The 24,450-nt window shown below is 46.7% G+C and overlaps 1 protein-coding gene across 4 annotated transcripts in view; it reads right to left on the reverse strand.

Moving 5' to 3' along the window:
• Zdhhc14 (zinc finger DHHC-type palmitoyltransferase 14) overlaps positions 1-24,450 on the reverse strand; it is a 285,920-nt gene that overhangs the window by 83,016 nt on the left and 178,454 nt on the right. For 3 of the 4 annotated variants that reach the window (XM_060373221.1, XM_060373219.1, XM_060373218.1), the window contains exons 4-5: positions 4,829-4,966; positions 2,338-2,386 (exon numbers count right to left, since the gene is read on the reverse strand). In XM_060373221.1, coding sequence (XP_060229204.1) covers positions 2,338-2,386; positions 4,829-4,966 — 187 coding nt within the window. The remainder of the gene's footprint in view (positions 1-2,337; positions 2,387-4,828; positions 4,967-24,450) is intronic. The other variant, XM_060373220.1, reaches the window with a different exon arrangement.

A 24,450-nucleotide genomic window follows, 5' to 3' on the forward strand; every position in this document is an offset into this window, starting at 1 on the left:
ACTGGCTGGGTGTGTTGAAGGCCTGGTCCTGTGTGTCTGCGGTAGGTTCTCCCTTTGTCTCTTTCTGAGGTGGGGGTGGGGCTCTCATAGACTTATGGTAGGGGCAGCTACCTACCTGGCCACTGGCCAGAGGCCCTTCCTCACAGCCTCTGCTTCTTTGATGTGAAGAGGAAAGGGAAGACAGTGAAATGGTGGGTGGTGGTGAGAGGCAGGAAGAGATGAGAAAGACAAGGGAAGGCTATCCAAAGGCTGAGGCTGGACCCTCTTGGCTGTGATGCTGGCTAGCATGTGGCCTACTGAGAGTCCCTTCTGCTCAAGGCTGTCTGTGACCTTCTCTCTCCCTTCTTGTCTACTCTGGCGGGCCCTGGTTCTACACACCATCCAGGCTGGTAGAGGCTGGCGCATCTTTGCTCACTTGTCAGCACTGCCACCATTTATGTTGACATTTCTAGTAAGGTATTGTAGTTGGCTACTGGGCATCTTTACCTCCCATCTCTCTTCTTCAGGGACATGGTTTTTAGCTGGATATTTTTCAGAATAAATCTGCTATCAGAAACCTTTGCCTGCCCTGGGCAGAAGACCCAGGTGTGAAGCCATGAAAGTCTGGAAACACGAGTTATCTGCTCACCCTAGAGCATTTGGCAGTGTTCACTGAGGTTACTCCAAGTCAAAGTCTCCTCTGGATGTGTTATGGAGCCCTGTTTAGAAGCCTGGAGATCTCAGCTATGGGCAGCACTTCTGTCAGTGAGGGCACAGCTCTGCGAGCATGCAGTGTCAGAGGTCAGGCGCACCCACCACACACTGGCCACCAGCCTTGGGGCTGGTTCCCATAAAATAATGGTTCTCCACCTCTGGGTCTCACCCTCATAGGAGTCGAATATCAGATATCCTGCATATCATATATTTACATTACGACTCATAACAGTAGCAAAATGACAGCTATGAAGTAGCAGAAAGGTAACTTTATGGTTGGGAGCCAACATGAAGATCTGTGTTGAAAGGCTGCATCATTAGGAAGGTTGAGAACCACTGTCACCAGGCACGATTGATTCCGTGAAAGACACAGACAGAGCTTCACCTGAAGACCCACTGAAGCAGCGTCCTCTGAAGCTGGATGTTACTGGGGCGATGGGTGGTGTTGGAAAGAGGAACAAAGGATGCCCTTCCTCATTGACCTGTTCTTAGCATCTCAGATGAGCCTTGATTCCACGAACTAGTCTGTCTTCTTGCAAACCTGTGCCTAACTCCAGTTTTCTGCATCATTAACGGGAACTAGGACATGTGGAATTTATTCTTCAACACCCTCCTCCTTTGCTCATCATCCACATGTTTCCAGCCTCCTTCTACCATACAGACCTCATTAACGGGCTGTCAGCTGACTACTGGAGACGCGCAGGTAACCTGCCTCCTATGCTGCCCACAGCACTCTGCAGGGCCAAGAGGAGATAGCATCTACTGTGCGAATACCCACGACCGCCACGTTCACTCCACACCCTGGGGCTTGGCTTTACTTTGAAAAGCATATGTTTACATAGAGCCTCTGAAAACCACTCATGAGAATGATGAAGAGTCTAAACGTGGTCTACCCCATTATGTGAAGGAGAAAGAGAGCTAAGGAGCTGGGTCAGCAGGCCCGTCTGATTCCCAGCAATTCAGCACAAGCCCAGGCCTGCTCAGCAGAAGCCCTTGTAGCACTTAATACATAGACAGTTTTTCTTTGAGCGTTCAAAATACTACGGTGCACAAATAGACACACTGTTTGGGAGGGTGGGAAATGGTCCCCCTTGATCCCAATGGCTTGAGAGTGACCTTTCAGGTTTGTGAGAGTTCTGGCTAGAGACAGTAGAGGTCACTGCACTTGCAGAAGAACACTGTGAGGCACCCCAAACCCAGTCTCTCCAATGGTCCAGCCTCACCTGCTGCCCCAGACCCCAAACAGGCCCACACTTGGGCATCCATGAAGGCAGAAGCCCCTTCTAATCATGGTGTCCTCAGGCAGGCTCACAGCTCTACTTCCAGCCTGACATGATGAAGCCAGCCTAACCTGATTGCTGGCTTCTGGGGGTGGGGGAGGGGTGGGTACGTCTCCCTACCTACCTCTCTAGCTAAATAGCTCTTCAGTTTAGACAGGGCTGCATGAGTCTCCTGGAGACACGCCATTCAGATGTCATTCATCATACAAGCGAATGTTTTCTATAAGGCTCTCAACACCTTATAGAATGAGTAAGAATGTGATTTATGAGAAGAAAAGCCAAAGCCAGAGAGCTAAAAAGGTAAGGGGAGGAGCTGGTGACATACTGAACCCACAAGTCCCCACAGAGCCACTGGAAAGGATATCTCGCTGGACTGTCCTTAAGGGCATTGAGGAATCCCGTTTGCTGTGAACCTGTGGGAATGAAGCCAACATTTAGTATTCAGACATCCATGCCATGCTCAATGCTCTCATCCACATAAGAACAACAGGCGTCTAAACATCTACTACATAGTATTTGGTAAACCTTAGGGCACCCAGTTTACTGATCAGAGACCATTATTTCACTGAAGCCATTCAAGAAGATGGCAGATTCATAATTAGAACCAACATCTGCAGGACATTATTATTTTTTCAATGAAAGCAGATGCATGTCTGTATATTTTCCCATAAATTAGAGCTTTGATTACTCTTTTGTTTTCTTCACTTTGACAGGAAAACAGCCTCCTACACAGTTTCTTCTGTTTTGCCCACATTCATTAACTTTTGGCTGCAGAGGTCTTAAGGGACTTGGCTACCAGCGACAGTCTCTCTTGTTCTCAGAGTAAACAAAGATGAAGTTCATTTACTGACTGCTTTTGGGTGATGGTGTTGCCCTTGTCCTGTGCTCTTGTCCTGAAAAAAACACTGGGAGGTGTGAGTTAAGCTGTGTGTGATGAGGTGAGGGACTGTGTTTTGTAATTTATATATTGACATCATACTTTAAGCAAATTTTTAAAGATTTGTTTTTAATCATGTGTGTGTGTGCATGAATACATGTGAGTAGATATGAGGGCTTGTGAGGTCTAAGAGTGTGAGTGATGAACTGGACAAGTGTGTGTGTGTATGTTTTCCTGACATTTATATATACAACTGGGCAAGTGAAAGCCAGCCTGAAAGCTCTGGAAGGTAAGGCTGAGGCTAGGAATATGATCTGATAGTGTGAAATGGAAGCATTTTGAACTTTCCTGAAGGGCATAGGGGTATAAGCCATGCCTATGTGAACCATGCAGAAATTCATTATGCCGTTCACAGTTTGAATCTGGTTAATTTTGGTGTGTGACATTTTTATTTATTTGCAAGGTTTTTTTTTAATAAGAAAGTTTATAAAATTAAAAAAGAATGTAAGGCAAAAATACTACTTCTGAGTGTCACCGTGTGTCCTGGGATACTGAAATTTACTCTCCGCCCATGTGAACAATCACTTCCTTCAAACAACATCTAAGGCCCTTGGCATTCTCTTTGCTGCTTTTGTGCATAAGTCCAAAGACTGGCTCCACTTTTGCCACTTTGGGATTTACAAAACTCTGAGAAGGGGGGGGGGGGAGTCTCTGCAAAGCCACCCTGGCCCCAGCTCCAGCTTGGCACGTAAGAGGATTCTGACGAATACTAGGCTTTTCTCAGAAACCCACTAACTTAGACTCTCAGGCATGCATTCCAGATTTGGGTCCCATCCAGACAAGAGAATCATAGTCAGAAATGACTGGAGTTTAGAAGAGCTGTGAGCCCTTTGGGTAGGTGATGTAGTAGCATACTTGGCTGAGGCTGGGAGACCAATGGGAATCATTCTGGACCCCTGCTTCCCCAGTCTGTGCACAGACGCCCCCAAACAGGAGTGGGGAATGGGGCCTTAACCAGCCCCATTCATGACATCCATGTTGGCAGGGGAAGAAAAGAAGGCCTCTCTGTTTACATACTTCCAGAAACACAGCAGCGTGAGGCTGTGTGCTTGCTCACGGGTTCTTATGCTTCAGGAATGTGGGCAGTGGCACTCTAATACAAGTTTAAAGCTTAGATTTGTAGTTAAAAACCAATTAATTTCCTTCTCAACATTTCCCATTGTGGGAAAGTGAACGACCAAGACAAAAGAAACTCAGTATGAACTTCAGAATGGTAAATGAAAAAAAAAAAAAAAAAGCCACTCATTTCTTATACAAATATATTAAAATCATTTACTTTCAAATCTATCTTTTAAGAAAAGTTGCATTCTTTATATGTCAGAGGTTGTTTTTTCATATTCTTGCAGAAAGTTGAATATCTCATTGAATGTATATTTTAAATATATATATGTGTGTGTATGAGAAAATCCAGTATTTGTTCCAAGCCATATTCTCCCTCTAGGGATGTATATTTTTAAACCATGGGTCAATGGATAGCATTTCATATTTTTCCTCTAGGGACATATATTTTTAAACCAGGGGTCATTTGAGAATAGACTCAGCTATTCAATGGTTATCATTATGTTTGTAGATCCTGGTGCAAAAGGAAGGGATGAGCCTTTGAGGGGATCCCCAGCCGATGTCACTGAGGTTGTAGAGGGCAGGCATATCAAGGGGCGCCTTGTTAGTGTAAGTGGAACCTGGCCCAGATGTCATCTGGAAAGTGCCATTGGAGGGATGGGGTTTAGGAAAGAGAGAGGGATGAGGAGGGATGGAGAAAGTGAAAAGCAGAGTGGGCAGGCTGGAGGTGAGGAGGAGAATGGGGAAAGAGAAGGAAGAGAAAGCCAGAACTGATCAAAAGTAGTAAATCAAAATAAATCAGAAAAGCCAAAGTCAGGCAAATGGTTACATACGTAATCTGTTCAGGCAGCATACTTACGAAGAATGACGTGGGTGATAACGAATGCAAATATAAAAACTGTCAGAAAAGACAGGGATAAAATAAACATATAAAAAAATCTGTAGTTTCTTTTCCCCACACAGTTGCCTACCCAGGGACAGTGGTGATCAAACCGTTCTGAAATGAGAGGCAGAAAAAAAGAAAAGTGGAATTCAATTAATAAAATATCCGTTTACACGAGGGAGTCCCTCCCTCCCGCAATATTCCACTAATAGAACAAAACAATATCATAGTATGTATTTCCAAATGGACTGCTCAGAGAGATGCTTATTAACATTGAGACATTTCAGGAACATCATCATTCTTACAATAGAACACAGGTGTTTTTGAGACCCAGATGTGAATTCCTCTCAAATAGTTAAAGAAACAGGAGTACACATTCTCAAACTCAGGAGTAAAGACTTGATTCTTCCTCAAGGGAAACCTTTGTGTTCACAGAGCAGATTTCCCTTTGATAGTGCTAGCGTCCTCCGATGATGAGGACTGGGCTGAGCTGGGCCTGGGTATGTCATTGGGTGGCCCCTTGATTAAATAAGTGGTCGCAGAGAGAGTCATAACAGGCCTAGGGTAGGACAGAGAGACACTCCTTTGTTCTCCCATCCCAGTTATAATGACTTAACATAAACTAGTCACACACATTCAGACATTCTTATCAGGAAATGATGTCCCTATGCTGTCTTACATACAAGCAACATGAGGCACGAGGAGAGGGGAAACTGCAGAGGCATCCCGTCGAGCATCTGAGCCATTAGGCCTGGGATTAGCCCTTTAGAGATGCTTCATCTCCTAGCGCCCACACAGCCTGTGGTCCTTCCTGATGGCATCAAGCTAGGTCTGGGCACTGCACCCCATTACTCCACTGTGCCAACATGTAAGCCTAAGCCTTCTTGTGTTAGGAAAATTTGCAAAGTTTGCAACGCATTTGCGATCAGCCCTTTCTCTTACAAGTGATAGCGAAGTGTTTTCTCCCACTATTTAGCTGATCATCTTTGCAGACCTGCTATTCCGTGTCATCCCAACAACCCACTTCCATCAGACCACCTGTCGTGAGCCAGGGGATGTTCAGCATTTGACTTGACTTTGCAATCGGGCTCGCTCCTCTGGTTATTGCCTACTAATTTCCATCTCTCTGTTTAGGCTCCATCAAACAAAGAAGGAGTGTGCTGCCGAGTGTGAATTTGTAAATAAACGTGACAGAGGTGGTCAGTTTCATGAGTCACTAGGCGTGGATCCAACCCCCTATACACCACTTGCTGAAAAGGCACAAGGACACCTGGTCAGGATGGTGGTGTAAGAAGTGGAAGGGACGCTGGCCTGCGAGCAGCACAAATGAGAAGCAGTCCCTCTGAAGAGGGAACAGCAGGACAAATTTCAGAGCTCAGTGGCCTGGTCACAGAGGTGACAGCCCCTAAGACACAGACGCTTGAGGAAAGTGACGACTATCGGTGTGCCCTGAGATTTCCACACTGACACGCACTGTCAGCTAACACCTCCCTAATAACCACCTCACTGTGGTTTGGGGAGGGTGGGCTATGCAGGCAGAGTGTGGGGGAATCTTTAGGGCCATGAAAACCTGCTGGGTAGTCCTGGATACTATTATGTTGCTGGATATTTGCACAAGACCACAGGACCTCTAATGTCTAACGCAAGCCACGGACTGTGACCGTATGTCAACACAGGGTCATCAGTCCCCCAGTGCTCACTCTGGTAGGCGTGTAGATGACGAGAGGCTGTGCATGGGGGAGGGGGTGGGGTACATGGAAACTCCTGTGCCTTCCGTGTGTGTGTGTGTGTGTGTGTGTGTGTGTGTGTGTGTGTGTGTGTTCAAAAACTAAGCAAACATCATCTCCCCAGGCCATCAGTCTACTGCCTACACAATGGCAGGTCTACATGATGAAGAATGCAAAAAGAAGAGGAAATATCTGAACCAGGCAGATTTCCCCCAAGACTCTAAGGCTATTATTTTGAGCAACTGCTTCTCTGCTTGACAGCTGAGTACAGAAAATGGGACTGAGAACAGAAGCCAGAAGCAGATAAGCACTGTTGGGCCAGAATCTGCCTTCGCCTGGCTGTGCAGATCCTGTGTCAGGATGGGGCCTCTGAACTGCAGGGAATACGGCTCTCAGCAAAATTCACATGTAAGCATCTAGAAGCCTCCAGAGGACAAGTTTTTACTCTGTGTGGCCCATTTCCACAGGGCAGGCCTTTGGATTTTAGCTCAGAAATCTTCAAATCCAGCCAAGCCATGCTGCTGAGCTCTTTTGACAAACAGGAACAGCCAGCCAAGGATGACCCAGTGAATCTTGTGGTTTCCTGGAGGCCTCTGGGAAGCCAGTGCTTTCAGGGCAGGGCTTTCAAAGTCCAGCCTGGAAGCCATTTCCCTTAGAAATGTATCTTGTTGAAAATGCTCTTGGCTGACAAAGTTCAGCTAAAACTGCAGGCGTGCTGAGATCTCATGGTGCACTGAGCTGTTCTCACGTCTTGTGTTGATGCCATATCCACGGTGGCCCCCAGGATCTGAGGCTCCCAGGCCCCTCTGTGGACCTGGAAAGCATGGCATCAAAGGCCTGTGACGGGGCCTGGAGCCTGCTATCTACCCCATTTCCCAACCCTGTGCTCACAGCACTTCTCCTGATTTGCCCTGCACTGTCCATGAGCGAGAGAGGCCCGGCATGTGCCTTTCTCTCCACTATGGACTCTGTGCAGGGACAAATATTTCTTCTGAAGGCTCAAGAGCCAACTGTCTGTTGACAGTGCCAAAATGGCCACCTCCTACCTTCAGCAACAGATGCCCGCTAGACCTGGCTGGCATCTCAGATATGCCTTCTCTCATAAGACTTCCTGTTACTCTTTTGCAAATATGAGTCTCTATAGACTACTATACAGCCAGCTACTCAACCCGGAAACCCAAACACTACTGCTGACCTCATATTTCCCTCTCCAACCACGTCCAATCCATGAGCAAATCCCATGTACTCTGCCCCACTTTCGTTTGAAGCCACGCTAGTTTTTGTTTGTACTTAAACACCAAACTACTGACTAGGCTCCAATCCAACAGCTATTTACCAGGCGACTGTAAATCTACCTGCACATCGCCAGGACTTCCACAGGTGATGTGGTCAGAGATCCAAGAATGGTGACTGAAACGATGAATTAGCTGCTGGTAGCATTCTGCTGCCCTGAAGTCGACTAAGGACTTGTTTCTCATTCTCCCGTCTCCGGCATTGTCCCATCCCATGATTCCTGAGGGCGTGGTGGACACTTTTTCATCATCTTTTTTATACTAGCACTTGGAAGACTTGTACTAAATAGGCATTATTTATAGAACAAATGACTTTCAGTGCCTTTGTGAGCATTCCTTTGTGGGCAGCTGATGACCTTGAACAAGGGTGGCAGAAGGAGAGATGCTGGGAACACCAAACATGAGGAAATGCAAGGGGCCTCGGCACGTGGCAATGCTCAGAGTAGTCGGGGGCCTGGGTAATGCAGGGGACAAGCAGGTGACCATTTCTTATTGTGGGAGGCAGCACAGTTCCTTTAAGCTCCTCTGTGGAGACCCTAGTAAGATCCGGAGGATGCAGGGGTACCAAGTCGCCTGCCTCAGCTCCCAGGCAAGGAAGGAATGCTGTCCAGGGGTATGCCACTCAGAAAAAAGAAATAGGGTCCTACCTTACAGCCTTAAGTTAGGAACGATTAAAGCCTTGACTTGTGAATGATCCAGCCACATAGTTCCAGCGAGAAGCATTACTTCCTACAACAGGGCTCTACCACCTTTCCTGTTCCCCGTGTCACAGCCCAGGAGTCCCTGAGAAGGGTGAGGCACCTGGACGCCAACAGTGGCCGAGACACTTAATCTCTGATTCAAAGAAGATCTGGGAGAGGTCAAATATGAAAGAGAACTTAGAATAGGGGAATGCTAGTAAAACTGGACAGGAACTGGAAAGCCACTGAATCAAGGAAAGAAACGTGCTTATAAAAGCTGTGTTTGAAGGAAGCCAGAAAAAATAAAACATTTTTAAAAATGGTTAAAAATGTGTTGGTCATTAAAGGAATTCAGTACTGTACTGATATGGCCTGAGGTCCGTATGGGTGACCTGGAGCCAGAATTTAGCCTTTTCTTTTTCTTTACTTCTCTTCCCTTTTCTTTTTTATTTTCTCTTCTTCTGCACATCCCCCCTCTTCTGCCTCCTTCTTCAAGACAAGGTCTCATTATGTAGCACTGTCTGTCCTGGAACTTACTCTGTAGACTAGCCTGGCCTTGAACTCATAGAGGTCCACCTGTCTCCCTGAGCGCTGGGACAGCCACGCCTGGGAGAGTCTCCTTCTCTGAGCCACAGTGACAGACAAGATGTCTTAGTTCCCTAGAGCATCTTGAGAATTCTGTGACACAGAAAGGGAAACCACGGTGGAGGTTTGAAGCTTCTAATCTAAATGTTAATTACATCCAAATTAAGTTAAATGTTTTTAAAGATTCAAAGTGGAAAAATCGCTTTTCTTTAAACCCTAGGCTTTTTTTTTTTTTACTTCCAAAGTCAGAAGCATTTTCCCCTTGTGAGGTATTTTCTTTTAAACTTGTTTTAGGACAGATGTTGAGATACAGTGACACGCATCATCACCTGGCCTTAGGGGCTACATCGCACTCCTAAAGTAATCCTACAGGGACAGCTGAGAATTCACTTTAGGGAAGGATCCGAGGACTGAGTCTTCCTCACTGAAGGATTTCTATCTCTGTCCAGACTGAAGCTGTGAACAGTCCCTGCACACACGGCCGGGAAGGCTTTGGAAGAGGCCCCTTGCATCTGTCCCTTTGACCGCTCTTGCTTTTACACAGCTTTGCCGGGACCCAGGAACTGTGCAAAGCACTTAGCATGAACTGTTATTTATTTTTAGTGCATGCTTGTATGTATATGTACACACGTGTGTGCATGGCTGCATGTATGTGGGAGTTGGAGAACACCGTTGGGTGTCATCCTAGCGATACTGTTAACCTTTTAAAACAGGATCTATCAGTGGTCTGGATCTTACCAGTTAGGTTAGGCCAGAAAGCCCTGGGAATTTTCCTGCCTCCACACCCCAGCTTTGGGATTGCAAGCATGTAACCACCACATGTACCATTTTAACATACATGTCCAGGACCCAACTTAGTGTTCATGCTTACAAGTAAAAGGGCTTACCATCTCTCCAGACCGATTCTCATCTTTTACTTCTCATACTGTCTAATGGGTCCAATGCTAGGGTTCCATTTTACAGGTGGGAAAATGCCTTGGGACCAGGTGTACATCCATTCACTAAACCTCTTTCTGGGGCTGCCTCTGATGCCAGCTCTCTGCTGGTCAATCTGTCTCTTCTGGAGCAGCTGTTTGGCAGTGCTATTTCAGGGGTCACGTGGGCGCCAGGTCCAGTGAGTCCAGGAATGAGGACGTATGACGTTCTGCTGTACTGGGGGAGCATGTTTCTTTCAGTGGTAATCACCAGCCCCTGTCTACAGGCTTCTACCCTTGATTGACAAGTCTTCTGGCCCTGGGAAGGGGAGACTTATTCTCAGCTAGGGCAACACCGGGAAAGTGGAGACTTTTAATGCAGCCTCGGGAATTTGACAGAGCTCTTCAGTGGAAATTACAGCTGGGTTTGTGGAACCTGGGGGTGGGAGTGGGGTGTAGAGCCGAGCAAGCACCAGGTAGGAAGCTTCTTCCCCTACCTTTTCTTCTCAGACCCCTCTCCCCAGAGGCATGCTATCTAATTTGCTGGAGAAACAAAATCCTATGTATGAACTGTGCAGCCTTTCAGTATTGTTACCGTGCTTCCAATGGGGACTCAGCATCTCCACTTAAAATCTCGGATAAATTCAGTCACATTTTTGGGATAGAAATTTAAACGCCAAAAGGCACTATGTCTTTTACTATTACTGTTTGTATGGGATTTATCATTTGGCATCTCTCCAATGTCTTCTAAACTAAGACTCTTCAGTTTTCAAATCTATTTCTTTAAAAAGAAAAAAAGTCTTAAGGGGCTGGAGAGATGGCTCAGGGGTTAAGAGCACTGGCTGTTCTTCCAAAGGTCCCAAGTTCAATTCCCAGCAACCACATGGTGGCTCTTAACCATCTATAATTAAGTCTGGTGCCCTCTTCTGTTGTGATGGCACAATGCAGGCAGAATACTATATAAATAATAAATAAATAATTTTAAAAGTCTTAAACTCTTCAATATAAAAGAAAATAGTAAATGTAGAATTGTTGTCTTTATGGCACAACATTGCTTGGGCAGTTATGTGGCCCATTCCAAAGGGTCCCTCCTCTCCCCATCCCTGTGGTCTCACTGGCTCTGGCCAGGCCCCCTTACCTACCAGGTTGCTGGGTCTCTTTTGCACCTGAGTTTTAGAGGAGTTTGCCTGATGGACAGTGATGGTCCCTCCACTCTCCTAGAAGCCAATCTGTCTTCTCAAACTGTCTAGGTCTGTTTTCACCACTGTTTTCCAGTGGTCAAACATATATGTCTCAAGGAGAAGGGCCAAGCAGGTACCGGGAAGTCAAGCATTTTGAAGCAAGTCATACTGTAACAGCTACTTAGAAGCTATTTTTGCTACCCTTTCCCCTTGCCCCCAACTCTTTACTTGCTAACTAAAACAACAAAAGCCTGGCACCTCTGCTTTCATCTTGTATCTGTCTCCCCTGTCTTAAAACATGGGGTTAGACTCTCTATGGGAGTGTGTTTATCACTCAAAGACCACCTGTCTAAACAGGGTGCTAACTCATCTATTTCACCCCGTTCCAGGCTTAGAAATGGAGGTAACCCCGACTGAGCTACCTTACTCTCAGCTGTCAAAATGACCCGTTCCTCACAATACCCTCCAAAGGCAGCCTGTAGTCATTGTCCTAAACCTAAATCACTTAGATCCCAGGAACATCAGAACTTCACAGATCACCCTGCTTCAAACAGGAACAATCATCCAATGTCCCCTTGAGTGATAATGACTTTGGCTATATGGCAGACACAGACCTGAGATAATGGTCAACCAGAGTACAGCTGACCAAGACTTTTAATTATGCAGGTCTTCAACCCTGGCTCCAATCCATCCTGTATTGAAATACAGGTCAGTACCTCAAGGACGGACTTCCTGTTCTGCCACCTTTCCCACTGGCCGGTCCTTACCTACAGTCCAGGTACTTCCCATCCAGGGGGGTGGGGCAAAGCACTCTTCCCTGCACCCACGTGTGTTCTTTTTCTTCAGAAGCCTGTCTCACTGACCGCAGGGCCCCATCCACCCAGGTGCCCACTGGAGAAAACACACTCATTTGTTTCTCTGTGCCTGATTATCCCTCATGTGCAGGCAGTCAGCAGGAACTGCTAATTGCATTTCTAGTCTTTTCTAGCTTTCTGTTCCTAAAGGTTGCCAAAGCCTATGTGTCTTTGCACCTTCTTTTCGGAACCACTGTCACCTCTTCAGGAGGCCCCCTGCACTGTGTCCTCCACAATGCTGCCAGAGGGACCTTTCCATGCAAACGAGATCTCATCAGCTTTCGGGCCTGTGTTCCCTGGGTGATTCCCTGGGTGAAGGGGCCTAGGTCTCTTCTCGCTGGTGGTACCCCTATGTGTCTGTGTTGTTGACAGTCCTGATGGCCAGGTTTCCAGACAAGCACCCTCACCCCCAACTCTCACCTTCTCTTCCTCACAGAACCACAGCAGCTACACCTACATCTGTGCTGTGCTTTCCTCACTGTGTCTAAGTTTTCAAAAATGGGCCACTGCTTATAACGACAACTCACAACAACAACAGCTATAGAAATCTGGTGGGTTTGCAGCCAGACAGCACATGTTTGTTATGATGACCCTGGACATTCCAGGTTGAGGTCCCAATGTGTGTGGTCTGAGCTGTTATCAAACCGCATTACACTGTTGAAAGGACATCGTTCTCTAAGTCAGTGTCCTGAATTCGGGTCCTGGCTTTTTGCCTGTTGAGTAATGTAACCCAAGGTTCGTTCCAACTCTCATACTATGATTCCATTTTAAGAACTGAAGTCAAGTGTGGCCACTTTAAGAAAACGTGGAAGTGCTGGTGGGCTTCAGCCGAGAAACTATAAATAAAGGACTTACAAAAACTGAGGCTCTGGGAGACCCAGGTTAAGCCCAGAACTAATCAGTAGCTCTAAAAGCAGACAGGAACTACAAAGCACACTTGGGTGTGTGCAGACTTCTTAGAGTCTAAAAACAGGGTGTTGCTTTTATTTCCTGTTGCACGTATAAAGTGCAAACACTCCACTGAGTCACTATGGTCTAGGCAGGAGAGCTTAATCAGTTCTCTAAACTAAGGCTCCCAGAAGGACAGGCAGAAGGCTTTCTCTCACGGTCAAGGGCAGCTGCACAGTTTATGGGGCCCGCTGTGGAATGGAATCATGGGACAGTTTATAGAAAAGCTGTGTAGAACTTTGAGATGTCCCCAGAAGGGCCCAATATCCACCTTGGACTGCGTGAGTGGACAAGCTGCATATCTTTAACGCCTGTCACAGGTTAAAGGCCTGGAATGAGACTTTCTGAGTCGTGGCAGATAAACACGTAGGGGTCTGGCTGGCTTTTTGGAAGGGGTTACGGAGGATTTGTAAGACCAAGCCATAATGAAGAGTCTGCGAGCAGGAGATAAACCTAACAGTAGCCAGAAGCAGGTCCACAGGGGCAGCCTGAGGCAGGAGGACAGCTCCCTCCCTGCTCAATCACGGCCCTCTGAAAGCTACCGGTTGCAGAGCCCCTGGACCTAGGGTAGGGAGACTTCAGGCTGCTGACACTGACATACCCGAGATGAGGTCCACCAGCTGGAGGGGTGACAGGAACAAGAGAAAGAAGGAAGGAGGATAGGCTGTCAGGAGAGACCAGGAAAACCAGAGAGGAGAGTCAGCCAAGGGCCAGCCCAACCTGCCTCTCCTCTGTTCCCTTCTATAGTCCAGCAAACTGTTTGAACCTCTATGGCCATGGCTCTTAACTGCTTTTTTTTTTTTATCACTTCTCAGCACTTTGAAAAGCTTATGAAAACTTCTGGCCTGTCCTAACCTACCCCCTACAAAGCAATCTACATTTTCTGAAGGATCCCTGCTCCTGGACACCAGGGCAAAGAATTACCGGCCTAGGAGTACAGATCATAGAAATCGAAGTGACTTATTTCAACAACTGATTTAAAATAGTTTCATTGTAAGAAGACAGACCAGCAGGTGCCTCTGACAGAGCGGCTGCTTTCTTGCCATGAGGCGTGCTAATATGCCTTCCCTAGTGTGCCAGAGGCATGGTTGTAAAAGCCCAGCCATGTGTGGGTAAGTACTGGGGCTGGCCTGGCATAACTTAGTCACTTACTCATAAGGGAAGTGATTTTGTTTGCTCTTTAACCCTAGGTTCTTTTAACTACAGGTCAGAGCCAACAAGTAGAACAGGTCAGTAAGTTAGTGGGTCGTGACCAACCAATACCAAAAAAGAACACAAGAGGCCGCATTGGCCATGCTAAGTACTACGTCTCAAGACTTCACCTCTGAACTGGGGATCACTGGAATCCCACCGGAAAAAATGAATTTCTTACTGTGACTCACAGTGAATCACAAGGATGAACACTATTGCTCTAGGGCACAGGGAAGGTCTTAAACTGCTGGCTGAGTAAATACACGTATGCTAACTTGTTCTATAGCAGGCCTAAGTCTGTGAGGAGCTTTCGTGACGTCGTTTCCACCCTGCAAGGGCAGAATACTGATCAGATTTAACCTTTAAAAAATATTTACCTTGAGGGTCTGCAGAAGGTGTGTGTGTGTGTGTGTGTGTGTGTGTGTGTCTGTGTGTCTGTGTGTCTGTGTGTGTCTGTGTGCATGTGTATATATGTTCAGAAGTCAGCTTTGGGTCTTCAGTTGCTCTTCATCTTGCTTCATGACAGAGTTTCTCTCTGGCCAATTTGCCACATGAAGCTGGCAGGCCAGTGAGCCCCAGGGCTCTTTCCCTTTCTTTTTCAGGTAGCGGGGAATTATAAATGTGTGCCACCATGCTAGCTTTGTGCTTTTTAACATGTTTCCTATGGGGATTGAACTCAGATCCCCAAATCCCCAGACCTATGTGGAAAGTACCTTGCCTAGAGAACCTTCTTCCCAGCTCTGAGACCTATCTTGCCCTTCTCAGAGGTCTGAGGGTGAAGTCACAGGTGAAGGAAACCTTACCTCTTCCAGTTGAGAGCACTGAGCAACAGCGTTTAGAAATGCTTCCTTGTTCTCCAAAGAGAAGACTAGAACAAAGGTGATGGTAGATTCCTAAGAGGAATCTTGATTGAGTCCTCTTCTCTGGCCAGTGTTGCCCATAAATGCTACTGCTGAGGAGTTGCCACCCAGGAGAGAAACACTTAACCCCTTGGGAGCTTACATGTAGATGGGGAAGAGACAATCTCCAAATGAGCTCATGCATGCGTCTGCCATGACCACACAGGGCTTTAGTGTTAAGGAAGAGTAAGGGAAGATGCTAGGCGCTGGGGATGGGAGGCTCACCTGCAGTGATGAGAGAGGAGCCAGAGGCTGAGGGCTGGGGCCAGAAGGCATTGAGAAACTTGGAGGATAGCCAGCTGGAGCACAGGACTTGTGGGATGGGTATGGGCCTCAGGGGCCTTCAGAGAGGTGGAGAAGTCACATTCTGCTTGAGGATGGTTACTCTAGTGTCAGGCAGAGGCTAGATTACGTGGAGAACAGGAATTGGGGTAGGAGGTTCTCTAGGAGATTTCTGCGCAGATGAAGTAAGAGCTATGGTAGCCACCGTGACCAAGAGAAATGCAGTTGGGTTCCACCTGGTAAGTGAAAGCCCAGGATGTGGGGAGGGGTGAGGTGAGCAGAGTGTAGCAGGAAGGTGTCCCCCTGGGACTTTCTGAGCAACACTGACCTTCAGTGGTGTCACCAGGGAAGACTGACGTGGAACATCTATGTCTCCCCAAGTGGAAGTATCTGGTTTCATCTACCAAGTCTGGAGCTTGGAAGAGAGATTTGAGCTAGAGTAAAAAATCGTGAGAGAGAGACTTCTGGAAGGCAAAGGGGGCCATGTAGAGAGTACATATTCCAAAGAGACATACAGCCACAGACTATACAGAAATAAAAAGGATGGAGTAAGTCCAAGAAAGCAGGGGAGGGGAGGAGAGAGGAGGGAGAGAGGGAGAAAGGGAGAGAGGGAGAAAAGGACAGAGAGAGGCAGGAAGAAGGGAGAGTCTGGCCAGCAGACCTCAGTGGAGTAATTGCTGTGGCTTTCTGGGTGTTGAAGAAAAGTATTTTTAAAACTGACTGCATTTAGACAATTCCAGAGGAGGCAGGCGAGCGCTTGGCCAGAGGTCACCCGTCTATTGGCTTAGAGCCAGCTACAGTCACAAGCCTTGCATGTCAAGCAGCAGCTCTGAACTATGTGTGGACATTAACCCCAGATAAGGTGAACCAAAGCTCCAGGAATTCTCTGGTTTAGACAGTCCTGCTAGTGCAACATGTACTTTAAATCTTTTTCCATTTTGTCTAAAATAACTTCAATGAACAAACAAACAAACAAATGCACTGATTATAGAAGAATCATACAGTGTAAAACTTAATGTAAATGTACAGTGTTGAATCACGAGAGCCCTCTAAGGTGGCGATTTTGGAGTTGGAGAGATGGCTCAACATCCGTAAAGATGCTGCTCTTGCGGAGGACTTAGATTCAGTTCCCAGCATTCACCCTGGGCAGCCCACAACTCCTGGTAACTCCAGCTTCGGGGGATCTGACACCCACTTCTGGCCTCCAGGGGCATCTGCACGCATGTGGCGCATATATTCATACAAGCATGCACACGCGTACACATAAACAAAACTTTCAAGAGAAAGTGTGTTTAAATGTGCATGAGGGTGAAAGTATACATAAAAGTATATGAGGGTCCAAGGCTCACATGAGGAAACATGACAGGAGCATCTAGAAAGACCCACAGGGCTGAGCAGTCAGCAGTTCTGGTTCCATGGATGGGTGAATTTCCCGTTGGACACGGATAACTGATGCTCTAACTGTGTTTCAGGTGCCCAAATCCTTAGACTGTGGGCAGAGAGAGTGCTGGCTCTGCACAGGGGCTGGGAGCCGGAGCTCTGGTTCCTTTTACAAACTAATATTCTGGCTCTGTACATTTTGTATACAGATGTCCCCAAAGGTAGGTAGAGTTCTGCTCTATAGGCACCCCAACAAATTTGAGCTCCTGGGTCAAAGAATAGAACCTTCAGTGAATGTCTCTACCTTTCTGGGGTAGGCAAGCTCATCCCTGCCTCTTCTCGTTTGGTGCTCAGCTCCTTCCTACATCCCTGACTCCAGGAGCTGCCCAGAGACACAGGGTAACTGACACCTAAGAGAGAAGACCCTTAGAGACAAGGCTCATTAAAACTTCAAGTGTGGTTTGTACCCAGTCAGGGTCCAGATAAGGTCCTGGGTAAGGTCCATCAAGCCTATCCCTATGTGGGGCAAAGGTGAGTGGGCTCATTGCTAGAACCTCAATAATGGCATGTAAGGGATCTGTGGAGTGTGTGTGTGTGTGTGTGTGTGTGTGTGTGTGTGTATGTGTGCCGCAACCTCTGAAAAGGACCATGATGATCCTACCCCATGGACGAGGAAAACACTTCCAAGTAGCATGTTAGCATGCTCTTTGTTTTCATGGAGAAGAGACCTCAGGCTCATCTAGATCCTCCTCTGGGGCCCCACAAGGTGCCATGGTCTCTACAGTTCTTCTTTCTATGCATACTAGCGGAAGCGCTACTCGCTCCAGCCTCAGCACTCCCACACTATCCCTGGGTGTTTGCGAAGGCCCCGCCTTCTCTGTGGGCTCTGCCTCTGAGCCTCTACTCGCTTCTATGGCCCCAGAAAAGGGAAGACCTGCTTAGGAGAGAGCTCACAGTGGGGTCTTCTGCTGTGGCATCTCTAACACTTTTATTTAAGACTTTTTTAATTTAACACTTTTTATTTAATCAAGACGCCTGCCATACTCACCAAACAGCTGTTAATGCTCTTTATGATGCTATAGCACCCTTTATACTGTACACAGCTAAGCAAAAGACAAGGCTATCGTGTTGGTGACGGGGAGGCAACCAGTTAAAGATTATTGTTGAGTAACTCTGGGTATCCCTTCAAAAACAGCATTGTCCTAACCAGCTTTGGGGGAGCTCCCATCTCACACGGAGAGAGTCGTGACCCCAGTACCCATCCTGGTTCCTCTATCTGGCACAATTGTTCTGGGTTTTCCAAAGACCTCTGATGTCACATATGTCATCACCTCTCACAACCTCCTATGCTGCCTGACTCCTTCCCCACCTTCCTCCTTTCCCATTATTTCCCATTCCACATTTCAGCCTCTGTTCTTGCCTCCCTCTGTGTGTCTGACTTTACAGCATGGATCATACTCTACTCTGGCCCGGTAAAGCTCATCCTATTTCTGGGTCCTCCCAACAGTTTCAAGCTGCCACAGATCAAATTCTGGACAGGCATCTATTTTTATAGACTCAGGCCATTAGTTACAACACAGTAAAAATATTCAAATCTCACCTTTTTCTTTTTTTAAAGCCGTGGTATCTATCTCATTGACACTGTGACGTGGCCTAGAAATGTGGTATGCCCCATTCATAACTCCTCTGCAGGTTCAACACACGTGATTTGAAGCATTAAGTTTACCTGTGGGACATGTTGGAGGAAATAATATCCTCTGTGACCTGGTAATCCTCCTCTGATAAATTTCTGGGCTCCGTCTAGGCCTTCCCACTCCTCAGCCACCACCTTGGTCTTATACATCACCTGTCCTTGCTCTACGGCCAGAGTCTCATCTCCCAACTCTACCCTGTGGCCCACTTTACAGCATATATAGACATACATGCAAGGCCACTTGTCATTTGTCCTCATGGTAAGATGGAACCTCCTCAGCTCTGTTTCAATCTGTTGTACTGTGAGTCTCTGCTTCCTCATTCTGTCTGTTTGCCCCGTCCCAGCTCTTTATATGCTGTGCTGGCTTCCCAGTATAGCCTTTTAATTCACCTGCCTCCCTTTATCTTGCTAACTAGAACTTGCTTCTTGCAGATCAGATGGGCTGTTCCTTCCTGTGCACTGAATGGGCTTTCTCATATTCTCTCACATGACCTGTGTGTTTATATGTGTCTTTTACTTCCTGTGTCTGCTAGTCTATCTGTTAGCTCATTGGGCAAGACTCCCATTCACCACTGTCTCCCAGTGTCCACTTACTGTAGGACCAGGCACACAACTAACAGTCAGTATAGGGCTTGTAACTGGGTGACAGAGCAGAGGCTTCACTGGCTGTGCTCATAGCCTTAAGTGGTCCTCAGCCCTGGCACTCAGTGTCCTCCTCGGCACACTGTGCCCCGGTCCAGGTGCACGTATGCCAGCGGTGGCTTTTTATTCTGCTTCAAAGTGTCAGCATGACCAGGGATGGGGGAAAATGCATCATGCTTCCATTCCTTAGTGAAAAATAAACCTATAAATCGGGAAGAGTAGGAAGTGGTTTTCAAGGAAAAATCCATAGAAAACTGCTTACTTTTATCGCATGACAAATGGCACACCACTCTGCTATATATTGTGAGCTTAACTCCCAAGAGGCAAGCAAACACTCCAATACCGTAGCAACTTTGCCAACTAGTAGTGGGAAGGCACATAATACAAGCCATCCTAAGAGTGTGTGGGCTTGGCAACAAGTACTGCTTTCAATTGTGACAGCACCGGCTGTTCCCCTGTGGGAAGGTATCAGCCTCCTAACATTATGGGTCACTCCGCCATTTATCTTTTTCTCTACTCCCCAACATAGATCTTTTGAGACAGGGTCTCTCTATTTAGCATTGACTGACCTAGAACTCACTATGTAGACCAGGCTGGCTCCTAACTCACAGAGATCTACCTGTCTCCTCCTCATGAGTGCTGGGATTCAAGGCATGTACCACCATGCCTACCTCTTCCCAGAATCAAGAGCAACTGGGAATCAAGGATGCTTCAAAGGGGCTGACATTGCCACTTGGCTAGGATGGCTCTGTTTAGCTGCACATCCCTTCTCCTCTCTTGTAATGAAGGCTTACGCTGAGTCACTGAACCCATCTTCTGCCTGCTCCAGGGACACTGCAGGAGGTCCTGGGACCAGCCTCCTACTCTCAAGAAGCTGTGTGCTACACATCTATGCTTGGGTTGAAAGGGAAAAAGTATGAGCCTAAGGTATTTTTTTAAACATGTTATTTTAAATGTTTATTTATTTATTTGTGGTGTCGGGTGTGTTCATGCCAAAGTGTATGTGTGGAAGGCAGAGCTTGGTTCCCTCAAGAAAGAACAGACTCAGAGCAGGCCTCTGGAAGTAGATACACACCTTCTGAACCAGCAGGCTTCGGCCATTTGAGAATGGCCTTTGACCCAAGCCTGGCATCAGAGGCTCTTGTGTGTCTCTCCAGCAATTAGTGAAGGAGGATGAGTGTGAGTGTGCGTCTGCAGGTAGAGACAGCAGGATGAGGACCCTTACATGCTCACCCGCCTTTAAGAGGTCTGAAAGACTCCAGCCAGTGTTTACTGTAGCCCAACCACTCCCGGGAAAGGTCATAAATAAATGTAACTTGCTAGCTCATCCTGCAGGAAGGCAATGAAATTGACAATAGTGATAAGTGCCTTAAGTCTTATAAATCCATTACATGTGTGTGAGAGACAAGGAGCACACAGAGAGCTACCCCTGAAGTAAATAGCTGCATGAAAACACAGGCTGGCAGTCCAAAAGCAGAGACTTCCTACAAACTGTTTCTATGGAGTCTTTTCACGTCTTTATCCAAAAGAGACAATAATTACATCCGCACAGGTCTGGAATGGGATTTTAAAATAAACATTCTTCCTCTCCCTAAAATAGACTCTTTCCATTTCACTTAGTTCTTTATTTCAAATATGTTCAGCCTCTTAGAAAATAAAACATAGCATATTCCAACGAGCCAAACCATTTTCGTGGCTTTTCTTCTTTAAACATATAGGTATGTATTAAGCTTTCAAAATTAAAGCACACAAGCAATTGTTCCTTATCGAAGCGCCCACCATTTCATAGCTCAGCACTGCCCAAGTCTACCAACAGTGTGTCAGGGTTTGCAAAATATTGGATGGCTATGACCCAAGAGAGCACAGCTGGGTCCACAAATATCTTAGAAGAAATTTCAGGGCTGGCAAGTTATATGTCCTTTTAAAAAAGATGAACATGAACCTACTCTACTGTTTTGCTAATGGACACAGTATCAAACTGCCTCTAAATTCATCTCTCTCTCCCCCCGCAGCTCTCAGACTCATCAGAGCAGCGTCTCTGTGCAGTGGAAGTAGGTTAATGCAGGGAGTCACAATTGGTCAAAGTGCAGAGAATAACTGACTGCAGACTGTGGCGGCCATAAACGAGACCTCTTTATCACACCCACTGTCCCCAAGGTTCAAGGCATTGTGGAGGAGGGAGTGGGGCGACTGTAAGAGCCAGGGCCTGGTGTCTTTGGGACATGACAGGACTCTTATGCCACAGCTGTGGATGCCTGCACAGGATTACGTCAGTCAGTACTCATGCGTGATGCAGGAGGGGCACGTGAGCCCCCGCCCCTGGAGGAACTGCTTTTGACAGCTGATGTCTGCTAGGAGGGAGTCTTCCTCAGGAGCACGGCCCCTTGCAGTCTGGCGAAGCCATAGCTACAGCCATGTGTGTACAGACAACACTAATTAGAACCAGTGGGTTGTAAAAAAAAAAAAGAAGAAGAAGAAGAAGGCGTGACATCGGGAGGGCTTGGGGATAAAGAGGAGTGAATAAAATAAAAATGCACTGTATACATGCTTGACATTTTTGAGGACTAAATATTATATTTAAAATGTATAATTCTGAATGTTACATGGCCTTCTTTTGTGTTCTTCCTATTGTCATCTTCTACATATGTCACGACTGGATCATTGAAGACTGTCATATTAGAGCTGATGAAAAGCTTTCTTTAAAACTGTGTTTTTCTGTTTGTACATCCATCTTTGTGGTGGATTTCATCAGAAGATGTAGTTTGTACGTTATCTGCTTTTAAGATTTCAGAGACTTTTTTTTTGAAGTCTAAACAGTTGATAATGCAAGTACTTTTCATTGATATTTTTTATTTTCTTTTATTCTGTTGATGCAAATGATGAAAATAAAAGAGGGATGTTATTTTTTTCCTAGGGTCCTGTTTACAGAAGACCATCCTTAGATTTTGTAATAATATTTACTTTATATGTTTCATAGAGCATTATTGGGTGCATGTGTGCTGATGCTGATATTCCTTACGTCTCTGCTCTGTGGAGCACAGCAGACAATGCATTCTGCCTCGAGTTCTGTGCGCTCTACTCTTAAACACTATCTCTAGGGACTCACTTTTACTTTGATGCATCTAAGGTACCACAGTGTCTGACACATACACGCTCAGGGAATGTTGGTGAAATGTAAGATTTCTGGAAACAAGGAGGTACATGGTAGAGCCATGTGCGCTTGGGTTCCAAGGAAGGAAATGAATGCCACCCCCCTCACATGATACAATTTCTGTCAAAAAGATTAGCTCCCTTACCAGACCCAAATACCTCAGGAGTAACCGCAGAGCCCCAGGCAGTGTTTAAAGGCAGCTGCCAAGCCAAGTCTCTGCCATCCCAAGCCACGGGTACCACCTGAAGCAACACCTGGGGTCTAATGGTGGTGGAGGTGGGCACCCAGCAGGAGTGAACACTGCACACAAGGAGAGCCACCCTCTGCGCTGACACCGCAGAGGAAGCTGCGAGAGCAGTGAGAGGGGACAGAGTAGGAGAGAGTACATGGTAAAGTGTGGCCATGGGCCCAGGAGGGGAACATGAAAAGAAAGGGAGGCAACAAGGCGGGATTCATACCATCTTTAGTGAGGGGTGGGAAGGCAACACCCAAAAGGCACCAACATGCATGCGCCCACAGAGGGCTTCTGGGCACTGTTGTCAGGCAAACCAGAAATGACAAAGGAAACAGAAAACAATGGACCAGGGTTTGCCTCAAGTGAAGGAGGCTGGCACTGCCTGGCATTTGTGGCCTGGCACAGCCCGAGGGCTTTGTGTTCTACCACTTTTGTCCTCTCAGCCCATGAAGTCGGGGTCCTGAAGGTACAGAGGAGGTCTTTTAGCCCAGAGAACACAGTGGGTCCCAGGCTGCTATGGCTCCATAGGGTCATTCTTATCTTATAGCTAAGATCCCACCATCTAGGCAAAGTTAGACTCCTGGATAGTCAGTTTACAGAAGCTTACAAACCCCCATCTTCATTGTTAGAAAATATCCTTATTAATTCATCCACAGTGTGTGATTAATTTCAAGGGAACCTTCTCATTACAAATCGAGGTTGTATTAAAAATACTCATTTCTGGGGCTGGGAAGATGGTGCAGCAGCTAAGAAGATGGGGATTGAGTCCCAAAACTCACATGATGGCTCAAAACCATCAGTAACTCTAGTTCTGGGGATCCAGCACTCTCCTATGGCCTCTTCTGGTACCAGGAACACAAGTGGAACACAGGTGTCCATGAGTCCATACACATTAAATAATGTCAAAATTAAAATTCTATTTCTGAGAAGAACACAGCTGTAACTGTGTTGAAAGCTGCTGCCTCTTCCAATACTGATGGACCCAGAAAAGAATAGCCTTTGGGCTGCCAGTCAGGGGAAGACAGAGAGCAGGTTTCCGGGGCTGTAGACCATCCACATTTTGAGAACACTTCATGAGAGCACCTCTGTTTTGTTTCTCAGCTCCCTCCATCATCCTTGCCCTATTGATCTAAGAGATGAGAAGTCCTAAGAGAGCCGGGGTGGATCTGAGCCCTGGATACTAGTTGCTTAAAAATATTTTGTGGGACCAGTAGATGATTCAGTGGGTAGAGGTATTTGATGCAAAGCCTGATGATCTGGGGTCAACCCCTGAAACACAAATGATGCGGGTGGAAAACAGACTCCTGCAGGGTGTCCTGGGACTTCTACACAGAGGCTATGACATACACACACCCCATGCTCTCCCCAACACAAATAAATGTAAAAACATCTCTAAGTGCCAGGATTGCCAGGATGAACAGACAGCCTCAGATAGTCTATTCCAGATGTACAGAAGTGATTGATGGCAACACCCGGGGGGGGGGGAATGATTCAGAGAAAGAGACAGATAGACAGACACACAGCTAAACAACAACCATGTGAGAGACAGAAAAGAATTAATGTGTCCTCTTCTATTACTGAGAGTTGTCAAGATTCTATCAGTAAAGCAAGGCACTGCCTTATCTGCCAGGATGAACCTCATTCGTGTATGTGTGTGTGTGTGTGTGTGTGTGCGCGCATGTTGTATAATCATCTTTTTATATGGGTATATACATGAATGTATACACAGGTATAGAGGCTACAGGTCAAAATCTGCAGTCTTCCTCAGCCACTCCCCATCTTACTTTCTTGAGCAGATTTTCTCACTGGACCTGAAGGTCCCCAGTTCAGGTTAGGGACATACACTGCTGGACATGGCTTTGCACAAGGGCGTTGGGGATCGGAACTCGGATCCTCACACTTGTAGTTGGCACATCACTGACAGAACCATCTCCCCAGGCACTG

This window comes from Meriones unguiculatus, chromosome 20 (assembly GCF_030254825.1).
Source record: "Meriones unguiculatus strain TT.TT164.6M chromosome 20, Bangor_MerUng_6.1, whole genome shotgun sequence".
In the NCBI taxonomy this organism is placed as follows: Eukaryota; Metazoa; Chordata; class Mammalia; order Rodentia; family Muridae; genus Meriones; species Meriones unguiculatus.